This window comes from Echiichthys vipera (genome assembly GCF_963691815.1).
Source record: "Echiichthys vipera genome assembly, chromosome: 14".
NCBI classification, from domain to species: Eukaryota; Metazoa; Chordata; class Actinopteri; order Perciformes; family Trachinidae; genus Echiichthys; species Echiichthys vipera.
Window position 1 is genome coordinate 2,653,087 of NC_139839.1, and position 12,202 is coordinate 2,665,288.

Genomic DNA, 12,202 nt, shown 5'->3' on the forward strand with positions numbered 1-12,202 from the left:
CACTTCCAACAGCAGCTGCACTGCAATATTGATCGCTCGGCGGCCCCCAAGACATGGTGTGGATTAAAAGGCATTATTTTAGCAGCACACGCATTTACACCTCAGGGTTTGGCGTGGGCACGTTGGGAGCATGAGGGCGAAGACACATCACACACCGAGCCCGCCTGCTGACAGATTTATTGCTTCTACATCAAATTATTTTGGATCTAAATATATTCAGGTTAATGCAATGTTTGAGAGCTGCGGACATGTGTAATTCCTGGAAATTAGATTTATTTGAATAAGTCATGCACAAAATCCAACAGGTGCTCAAACCTGAACGATACAATCTTTTGGCAAACAACTTTTGGGGGCGGCAGTAGCTCAGTCCATAGGTGACTTGGCTGGGAACCGGAGGGTCACCGGCTCAAGTCCCTGTGTGGACCATGAATGGAGTGTGGACTGGTGGATGGAGAGGTGCCAGTTCATCTCCTGGGCACTGCAGAGGTGCTGTTGAGCAAGACACCGAACCCCCAACTGCTCGGTGCGCCGGTCACTGGCAGCCCCCTCGCTCTGACATCTCTCTATTAATTGCATGTATATAGGTCCTGTCTGTGCATGTGTGTGTATTTCAGGCCTGTGTGTGTAACATGAATAACAATAACAGAGTGAAAAAATCGAATTTCCCCGTTGCGGGACTAATAAAGGGATTCTTCTTCTTCTGTGAGTATTTTTTATTTAAATCTGCAACCTGTATTGTTACAGGTCAGGAGGACCGGCACACGAGCTAATAAATGTAATGCTAACAGCTCAACGTATCAGTTTAAGTGCATATTTAGAATATTTACCTTGCAGTGAGACAACCCTGTTTGAGTTCATGCAGAGGAAACTGAAGCCGCTCTGCGCTATCTTCAAAGCCACCAGACTCCATGGACAAAAACAGTCCTTTTTACCTGCTGTCTCAGTTTGTGAGTGTGCGTTGTTGTTCGTCTTTTAAAGGCTTAGGAACTAACAAAACCAACAGCAAACTTAAGGCAGCGGTAGAGCAGCAACTCCCATGTTCTGCAATGTAAAATCTGTTGTTTCTTTAACCCTCCTGTTGCCCTCAAATTTGACTAACACCATTTATTCTTGGGGTCAATTTGACCGCAGCAATTTAAAACATCCAGAAAATGATCATAATCAAAGTTGTTGCTCCAGTTTTTATGTCTTATGTACTCTCTGTGTATTTGTTGACGGCCTAAATATCATTTTAAATTAAACACAGCACCTCAAACACCTTCTTATGCATGTATTTGGAAATATAGAGGAAAAAACCCAAAGATCTCACTAATTTACCTAAAACTGGATTGAAGGACGTTCGTGTGTGTTTTATAGTAAGTTTATTATTAGTACAATTTTGTGTTATTTATAATATTTGAAATTAAAGCAATTTCCATTTTCAAGGACAGCAGCGTGTATTTCTGAATATTTTTATTGTAAAATAGATAAAATAATAATGATTATATCGTCCAAATGATCAACTTGACCCAAAGGAACAACGATGAAGTTTGTGTTCACGACATGAAACAATACAATCATGTCCATTTCAGGTTTTCCCAGTCGTTAAATTAGGAAAAGTCATTAAATATAAAGCAAAAACAAATAATGTTTAACATTTAGTTAGAGATGTTAAACACTGAATGGGGTCAAATTGACCCTAAGTAGAACAGGAGGGTTAATGGAGTCTGGTGGCATTGAAGAGAGCAATTTCCGTTAAACAGGGCTGTCTGACAGCAAGTTAAAGCAGTGAAAATATATATTTTTAGGTGTTTGTGAAGAAAGAAAACCCTAAGCATTTAGTTTACAGAATTATATCATATAAAAAATAACAGCAGCACTATGTAAACAAACCAGCATCTAAAGCAGGGGTCTCAAACTGATCCAGTAAAGGGGGCCGCGGTGGCTGCGGGTTTTCATACCAACCGAGCAAAAACACACCTGACTCGACTTATTCAACCAGCTGAATCGCCTTCACACAGCTGGACTTGTTGGATCGGGTGTGTTCTCGCTAACCCTAACCCTGATAAAGGGTTCAACATGAATGAAGATTTGATACTGATGATCAGGAGTAATGTTGGTCAACAGTAAAAGTGGAAAACAGCGTTGCCAACTCCTAAGCAAGGAAAGTAGCTATTGGCTGTCCTAAAAGTCGCTAGAAGCCGCTAAATGACGTCATTACCTAATTTGCATAATTGGCTAATTGCATGTCATTGTAATGAAGGTTGTAGGTGAGAGGAATAACCTTGTGGGAGAGATTTAAAAAAAAAAAAACACCCTAAAGGTTTTTGTTTCTTGCCATTGAAATAGGCGGTCACTTCTCAAAATAAAATCACGACTTTGTTGTTAGCATATCAAATTTAACCAAAAGACGGAAATGTGGGGTGGAATTGCTAGCTCTAGTGTTTACATCATGGGCGGGATCAGTGTACATACACGCTTCATTTGCAGCCTGGACGTGGAGCGGTGTGGGTCTCCTCTCAGCTCTGACTGCAGCTGACTGACCACCTGTGAGTGCTTTAAGGACGGGGTAGGGTCTCACAGCAGCACACGCTGCTCGTTTAGGACAGCAACTGCAGCGTGATGCGTGTTTTTACATCATCACTTCTCCAAATACCAGAAAGGTCTCCAATAACACCAGAAAAAGTCGCTAGATTTGTTGCTTGTCGCTTGTGACAAAGCAACAATTCATTCATTTTTTTTTATGATGGGTTGATGACTTTCTGTCACTAGTGTTGGGCGTCACGGGTTGCCAGGGTTGTCTGTTGTTGGGTGCAGCTACTGTAGGCTGGCACTGAGTGAAATGGAGTTTGCCAATCCTGCAGCTGCTTATTTGTCCCAATGACAGTGACCAATGACTCAATATAGGCCGAGCATTCACTCCATGGACTGAGAGAAAGGAGTTCAAGGGCATTAAAACGCACGCCAAGGTGGCTACGTTTCTCCTTGATCGGTAAGCTAACTTTCATGTTTACTTAGCTGTAACAGCTAACGCTAACAGCTAACGGTAACTGTCAGTCAAACTCCTCTAATCCCTGTTTTTTTGGTGCGATTTGCCGGAGGGGACGGGTTCAAACAGGCTCCAACAGACTCATGTCTCCTGTAGGCTACTGAGCAATGGACATGGCAACCAAGCTCCCGGGATTACTTTTTAATTGTTTTTCAGAATAAAAGAACTCTGTTGACATCTCTAACTTATAAAAAGGTTTTCAATAAAGGAAAGACAAAACCAGCCCGTCCTCCTCACTCACCCCGGTCGGTGTCGTAGAGGAAGACGAACTTGTTCCAGTCGTAGTGGTCGAGGAGGGAGAGGAGCGCCCCGCGGATGGACGGCCGGAGCTGCAGGGTGAACTGGCTCTCGCCCTCGGTGGGGAAGCTGGGCGTGATGAGGGAGATGTGCAGGGCGCTGCAGAAGGACGTCAACGTGTGGACCGAGCGCTTGTCGTACAGGCCGAAGATGGCGAAGACACCGCGGGAGTACTGGGAGCAGACTGGAGGAAGAAAAAGACACAATTAGTAAACGAGAAGGGAAGGGATTCACATACAATGAGAGTTGGAGGGAAAATGAAACCTTGAAGGCCACCTCGTCTCATCGGGACTCTTATTTCTGAACAGACATTCGTCTAATCCAGTGGGGGGCAATTCCGGTCCTGGAGATTCACTGTCCTGCATGTTTTAGGTTCCTCCCTACCCTAACACACCTGAGTCTAACAATAATCAAACTGTGACGAGCATCAGCTGCTTGATAACGAGCAAATCTTTAGACTCAGGCGTGTTGGAGCAGAGAGGAACCTGAAACATGCAGGACAGTGGCTCTACAGGACCGGGATTGCCCACCCCTGGTCTAATCAGTTCTTCTCCTGCTACATTATGAACCATCCGGACCTCTGTGTCCCCAGAGTCCAAACTAAACACGCAGAAGCAGCGTCCAGTCTTTATGCGAACAAACTCCCAGAAAAGTGCAGGTGCGCTGCAACTCTCACTTCTTTTAAATCAAGACTGACGACTTTTCTTACACAGTAACTTTTACGCTTTTATTTTACACCTCTGCTTTAGCTTGTTTGTATTCCCTATTCTCTCGGCTCTTTAATGACTGTTTTTAAGTGTATTGAAGTGTTGTTTTATGGTGTCTCTTTCGCACTTTATCTCAGTGCTTTTGATGTGATGTGTAAAGCACTTTGAATCGCCTTGTTCCTGAAATCTGCTATAAATTTGCTAAATAGGTGAGAGACAAAGTCCACATCCAGCAGACACAGAGAAACATTATTCATAAAGACCCTTATTTCCTCTTTTAGCTTTGTTTTGGTCTCTGACAAAAACATCTATTAAAGAAAACAGCGACCAGCAAACCACATGTTTATGAGCTGGTTTATGAGTTGGGGCGGCAGCAGATCAGTCCATAGGTGACTTGGCTGGGAACCAGAGGGTCGCCCATTCGAGTCCCTGTGTGGAGCATGGAGCGTGGACTGGTGGCTGGAGAGGTGCCAGTTCATCTCCTGGGCACCGAAGCCCCAACTGCTCGGGGCGCTGGTCATTGGCAGCCCCCTCGCTCTGACATCTCTCCATTAATTGCATGTATATAGGTCCTGTGTATGTGTGTGTGTGTGTGTGTGTGTAACATGAATAATAATAATAGAGTGAAAAAAATACAAATTCCCCGTTGCGGGACTGATAAAGGAATTCTTCTTCTTCTGGAAACCAAAACGATGTGCTGAAAGACACTATAACGGTGGTTCTCTACACTAAAGTAAGCTTCCTTTTTATTTACCTTCACTTTTAATTTGGAAACATGGAGGTCGCAATCTCCGCAACTGATCGTTCCAAAAGTAAGAACACAGTTTGAAAGAAAGCGTTTAGGTTTTCAGCACCTGTTGCTTGGAATAACCTTCAAACTGAACTACAACGAGCGGTTGAAGATGAATGAATGAATGACTGTATTGCTGCTGTCTTGGCCGGGTCTCCCTTGTAAAAGAGATCGGTGATCCCAATGGGACAAACCTGGTTAAATAAAGGCTGAATAAAGAAAATGAGTCTTTGTAGAAGTGAGAAGTTCAGCATCCGTGAGGAACTCGGAGTAGAGCCGCTGCTCCTTTGCGTTGAAAGGAGTCAGTTGAGGTGGTTCAGGATCATCTGGTAAGGATGAACCCTGGGCGCCTCCCTAGGGAGGTGTTCCAGGCACGTCCAGCTGGGAGGAGGCCTCGGGGAAGACCCAGGACCAGGTGCAGAGATTAGATCTCCACACTGGCCTGGGAACGCCTCAGGATCCCCCAGTTAGAGCTGGTTAATGTGGCCCGGGAAAGGGAAGTTTGGGGTCCCCTGCTAAAGCTGCTGCCCCTGAGACCCGACCCCGGATAAGAGGCTGAAGATGAGATGAGATGAGTCTTTGTAAATATAGAAAACAACAAGTATTTCTTTAGATTCAAAGAGAATACGGTTACTTTATTATCAGGTTTGCACTAAATAGAAGTCTTTGGCGCTGGCGTATAAGACAACAATCAAACAATTATGCATCTTAAAACCTCTAGTGGCGGTGATTATGGTGGTGCGTGAATCGCTCTTCCACCGGCATTATCCAACAATAAGAAATGTACTTTAAAATGATAAATGTTCATAAATAAAGTGAACAGTATTTCCTATTAGAGGTGTTGTCAAATGATGCAGCACATACGGTAGTTCATACAACAAGGACGCTGTCAGCCTGTGAATCAGTTCACTTGTTTCTTATTAAGCACGTTCCCCCGTGATGATTTAATTGTGCAGGAGCAAAACAACAACAACACAATGAGGGCTCATCTCCAGAGAAGCACGTCTGTTAAATGACACAGATCTTGGTTCGATGCCAGGAAACTGATACCAGCACACAGGAAGTGCTGCTTCCAGATAAACGGAAGAAGAAGAAGAAGAAGAAGAAGGAGGAGAAGAAGGAGAAGAAGGAGAAGAAGAAGAAGAAGAAGAAGAAGAAGAAGAAGAAGAAGAAATAAGGAGGAGGAAGAAGGAGAAGAAATGAGAGGAGGAGGAGGAGAAGAAAGAAGAAGTAGAAGAAGAAGAAGAAGAAATAAGGAGGAGGAGGAAGAAGAAGAAGAAGATGAAGAAGAAGAACAAGAGGAAGAAGATGGAGAAGGAGACGAAGAAGAAGAAAAGGAAGATGAAGAAGAAGAAGAAGAAGAGAAGATAGAAGAAGAAGAAGAGGAGAAGAAGAAGAAATGAGAGGAGAAGAAGGAGGAGGAGGAGGAGAAGAAGAAGAAGAAAAGGAGGAGGAGGAGAAGAAGAAGAAGAAGAAGAAGAAGATGGAGAAGGAGATGAAGAAGAAGAAAAGGAAGATGAAGAAGAAGAATAAGAAAAGAAAGAAGAAGAAGATGGAGCAGGAGAAGATGATGAAGGAGGAGGAGAAGAGGAGGAGGAGGAGGAGGAGGAGGAGGAGGAGGAAGGCAGCTTCCATCAGCAGTAATGGCCGGCCTATCTAACAAATGCACCTGAGCAGCTGACGGAGACAAAGGAACGCTCGGCGTTTTTGAATGACAGCTGATTTCTGGGAAACGCGGTGCAAAAATCACCACAGCAATAACCGCTTAAGCGCCACCACTGGAGACAAAATAACAAACCATTATCCCGCTGATTACCACTTTAAATCCTTTCAGGGGAACCGCTGAACGCAGTAAACAGAGATCAAAACCAAACGCATCCGCTCGCCTCCGACGCTTTCATCCTCGGAGCTGTTCTCTCTTCTGCCATTTAGCAACAGCAACAGCAGCAGCGGTACATTTCTGAGTCAGTCCCCTCACTGTGGTGTGGATTTATTCCAGAGGACGTCTTTCCCCGCATTTACACACACACCGCACACGGCGCTGCCTCCTGACAGGAAACAGCACCGACTGAACCTGCATCTGTTGTGTTTTACTGGTCAGACTTTGAATTAAATGGAAACTTCACATTTTCATAAAGTCTACATGTGCTGCACAGTACACACACACACGCACGCACGCACACACACACACACACACACACACACACACACACACACACACACACACACACACGCACACACACACACACACACGCACACACACAGACACACACAGACTCACATACACACACGCACATGCACACAGACGCACACGCGCACACACACACACACACACGCACCAGACACTCAAACACACACACACGCACACACACACACACACGCACCAGACACACACACACACACACACAGACACACACGCACGCACACACACACAAACACGCACACACACGCACATAAACACACACGCACACACACACATACACGCACATACACACACACACACGCACACACACACACGCACCAGACACACACACGCACCAGACACACACACGCACACACAGACACACGCACACGCACACGCACGCACACAACAGACACACACACACACACACCAGACACACACACGCACACACACGCACACACAGACACACACACACACGCACGCAACACACACACACACACACACACACTGCGTATGGAGATCTCCTCATTACAGAAAGGTTTGGCTGCTACAGGAGACGCGCTGTAATTGCCCACTTTTTTACACAAACGCAGAACAACAACAACAGAAAAGGGAAGATAATGAGCGTTCTCTGCCAGTTTCCGGGCACGAGGAGAATCAGAGCAAGTGGCGAAACTAAAGGAAGAGCTCAAGATGTTCCCGTTGTTAAAGGAAAATTGGGGGGGGGGGCAAACAAGGGGGGCACTGTACCGACGGAGCCATTGTTTCCATGCAGAGTGCAGCACTCGACTGTTGAGACGCAGAGAGGGAAAGAGAGAGTCTGCGTCTCCTCTGATCTGCCTGTAGCCTCCTCGCTCAGTGAGACAAACAAGACAACAGTCAGAGGAGTCAGGGAGAGGAAAGCGACGCTTCTTTTCTCGTACACGCGCACAATTAAGGTACGCGGATGTGCCGCGGAGTACAGTATCAGGGAAAACAAGACTGTTGTCGTCGAGGGGCTTGTTGGAACATCAGAGATAAAGTTAGATTTTTTTTTTTTTCCTCGTCGTGACTCTTTAAAGTGTAATTCAAGCACCAAATCAATCCAGGGTCGTTTTCTGCACTTATATTCATCAAATAAGCCCGTGTATCAAATATTAACCGAGAAATCCAGGAGAGTCGCTAACAGCCGGACGTGGCTAACACCGATTAGCTCGGGGCAGGACGCTGAAGGCATTCAAAGGTCTTTTTTAACCACTAATACTGCTGAAAATAACAGCAAACCTCTGCAGCAGCATGAGAAGAGTCCCTACACACAAAACAAAGCAGCAACAGCGTAGTTAGTGAAGCCAGAGTTTATTAAAGAGTGTTTTAAAGACTTACCTACTGGCCCCTGTACCAGCTCCTCTCATAGTAAAGTCCATTACAGTGGATTACCAAAGTCAATCCCAAAGGAAGGAGCCCATTGGTGCTTTGTTTTGTGTGTAGGGACTCTTCTCATGCTGCTGCAGAGGTTTGCTGTTATTTTTAGCAGTATTAGTGGTTAAAAAGGACCTTTGAATGCCTTCACCGTACTGCCCAGAGCTTATCAGCTGTTAGCCACGTCCGGCTGTTAGCGACTCTCCTGGAATTCTCCGTTAATAGTTGATACACGGAAAAAACTGTCTCGATGGATTATGTGCTGTATGTAGGAGCTGAAAAAGACCTTGGGAGGATTTTGGATCACAAGAACTTGTACTTGACTAGAACATGACATGTCTGTGCCCACGGGCCCATTGGCTCAGAGTCCGTCCACGGTCACTGGATGACTTGATTGGCTTAATTTGTCCGTTGGGTAAATGTTTGTTTTGATCACAGGACATTTACAGAGAACATCTGTGCTGCTGGAGCCAAAACATTTTACTACAGTGGGACTTTAACTGCACATGTGGACACACCTGCTCTCTGCATTCAACAGGGACTAACACTTACTGTGTGTGTCTGTGTGTGTGTGTGTGTGTGTGTGTGTGTGTGTGTGTGTGTGTGTGCCTGTGCCTTTGTGTCTGTGTGTGTGTGTGTGCCTGTGTGTGTGTGTGTGTCTGTCTGTCTGTGTGTGTGTGCGTGTGTGTGTGTGTGTGTGTAACTGTGCGTTTGCCTGTGTGCGTGTGTGTGTGTCTGTGTGCATGTGACTGTGTGTGTATGTGTGTGTGTGTGTGTCTGTGTGCGTGTGTGTGTGTCTGTGTGCCTATGTGTGTATGTGTGTGTGTGTGTGTGTGTCTGTGTGTGTGTGCCTGTTTGTGTATGTGTGTGTGTGTGTGTGTGCGCCTGTGTGTGTGTGTGTGTGTGTGTGTGTGTGTGCCTGTGTGTGTGGGTGTGTTTGTGTGTGTGTGTGTGTATGTTTGCGTGTGTGCCTGTGTGTGTGAGTGTGTGTCTGTGTGTCTATGTGTGTGTGTGTGTGTGTGTGTCTGCGTGTGTGTGTGTGTGCCTGTGAGTGTGTGTCTGTGTCTGTGTGTGTGTGTATGTGTGTGTGTGTCTCGCAGGATTCGTGGTAGAGAGACAGTCCAGTCAACCAAGACAGGAGTCGGAAAATCCACACAGCCCACTGATGTCCCCTCAAGGGAGATGACCACACACACACACACACACACACACACACGCACACACACACACACGCACACACACACACCTGAATCCTTATATGTCAGCCCACGCTCTCTGTAGATGCTCCGTGGCCATTATGGAGAGATACTCGTTTGAAAAACAACACATCAATATGCATGTATGGAAACCTGACAGTCTGGCTCCAGCTCTGTCTCCCCCTGCTGTGTTTGTCTCTAATTACTGCCTGTTCAGACCACAAGGGCTTAACTCATCTGCTCATGTTGAAACTGATAACACATCAAAGACAGGACTAATATTACCACCACACAACCGATAACACTGCGGCTGCACAGCCTTTGCACGAAGGACGGATCTCCGCCGTGGTTATATGGAGACATTCGGATAGATAGGAGCGATAAATCAATAGAAATGGGATTTATTCTCCTAATATTGATAGAAATGCATCTCAAGCACGTCACAAACATGCTGGAGGACAAAAGGACAGGACATCACTGACAGTAATGATCAGTCTGCCTGTGGGTAAATGGGAGTTTTGCTAAATCAGTCGCAACAACGTACGTTACTGTAGAAATAGACATATTTTGTATATATGTAGTGTGAAGCCTCTGTTAAAGTTACTACATCAAGCTGCTCAACACTTCATATATCTGTTTCTGTACTGACTGTACAGCTCACATAGGGGGGAGCCAGTTATTTTGGAAGCATGGTTCACTATCTGGGAGAGTCTCGCTTTGTGCTTGATGGGGAGTTTGTTGTATACAGGAGAGCTTACTCCTCAGGCCTGGACTCGGCTGTCCACTTACACCTCAAGGAGAAAGCCCACTCCTTTGATGACAGCAATGTCCAAATCTTGGACAGAGAGGACAGATGGTTTGAAAGAGGAGTAAAAGAAGCCATCTATGTAAAAGTGGAGAAACCATCGCTAACAGAGGAGGGGGTCTGAGACACCACTTATCTCCAATTTACAATGCCGCCCTTTCATCCCTTCAGGAGATTCAACAATCTAACCTCGAAGGACAACTGTTCACACATGGCCCGGGTGACCCCAACGACTGTCGTTCAGACTCAATAGAGCACTAACGAAGTCGAAACCAACTGCCCACCACTGACTGTCACTCTAACGACGGGCGTGGGCACTTGGAGCACAAAGGGTTTCAGTGACATCATCGGCCTTGTGAGAGGTTAAATACCTGGATCTCCACACCAGTTAGTTGGACCAGTCCCAGCCTGGTCAGATGCGTACATGAACTGATGAAGCCTCTTGGATGAGAGGTGAAACGTCTTCCTAGACAAACAACCAGTCCAGTTGTTTTTGACTGAAATTGCTTTGAGGATAACGACGACCTGGACGAATGAGAACATTCACAGGCCTGTTGTACCAGGAAAACATAAACATATTTCCTCTTTAAAGAGAGAAAAGTACATCAGTGTGAGGTTTTTAAATCCTGCAGCAGATGTCTGATTGGCTGCCTTTCACACCTCTGATGCTGCAATACTGCATAAAGCTTTTCCTGATGTACGTTCGTTTGGCCCGACTCTGAGCACAACAAAGGATCCTTCAAGGTCACCTTCACGAGCTGCCAATGAGATTCTCTGGCAGAGTCCACCACAGGACTGAGCTCCAGTACGGTTCATGCCAAATGGCAGACGATGAGCTTTCTCCATTTTAATAAAAAACAGGTTGCCTGAGCGACCGCGGAGAAATAATCGGCCGACAGCTTCGCCCAACGCCTGATCACCAGCGGGTTCGTTCCCAAGATTTTCCCTGATGAGAAACCTGCTTATTTGCTCATTTGAAGTAAAGTGGAGTTGTCGATGGGACAGACGGAGGCTCCGCAGCCATGCAGACGCACCTGGCTTTTAAAGGGAACGGGCGACCACACCATCGGCTTAGTTGAATTCATGTTACGCCCCCGAACACACCCATAACTGACGAAGCTTCTATATACAACACCTTTGCCCCTCATTTTCCTGTTTCTCTTCTTCTCTGACCCTAAAAGGGGGAAAGGTCCTGGCAACTGGTGCTTGATGACATGATGACGGTCTGGTCTAACTGCTTTTATTGGTCAGTCTGTCTATTAGTGATGTTTGCAGCGTCAGTGACTCTGTTTGTGTGTGTGTGTGTGTGTGTGTGTGTGGGGGGGGGGGGGGTGCAGGACAATCCATTTTCCCTGACAACAACAACAAAAAATTCAATTTCAGTAAAGCGTCAAAGTGACTCGTATTCAGTGCGAGATGTGACACGTGTTTGAAGAGGCAGCTTCACAGGAAGTCCAGGGAAAGGCTTGCTCCAGCACAAAGAGACAGCCGCGGCCAATAGCAGCAATCCATCAGAGTCAAGCTGTATCAAACGAGTTTGCTCTGTATGACCTAGTGGTGATGTGACAGCAGTAGTACTGACAGTGAGTGGGCGGCCGCTAGTGACAGGCCGGCCTCCTGGACGGGTCCATTTAGTCCCACACCAGCACTGACCCTGAAACAGCATCCGCTGGCCTCACACTCCACTGCACAAACAGGTCAGAGCACACACACACACACACGCACACACACACGCACACACACACACACACACACACACACACACACACACACACACACACACACACACACACACACAC

General features: G+C 46.1%; 1 protein-coding gene across 2 annotated transcripts in view; it reads right to left on the reverse strand.

The window, feature by feature from the left end:
* The window catches only part of LOC310957103 (glutamate receptor 4), a gene marked incomplete at both ends in the record, with an annotated part of 140,662 nt that overhangs the window by 64,511 nt on the left and 63,949 nt on the right, over positions 1-12,202 (reverse strand). For both annotated transcript variants that reach the window (XM_083927534.1, XM_083927535.1), the window contains one exon: positions 3,270-3,509. In XM_083927534.1, coding sequence (XP_083783660.1) covers positions 3,270-3,509 — 240 coding nt within the window. The remainder of the gene's footprint in view (positions 1-3,269; positions 3,510-12,202) is intronic.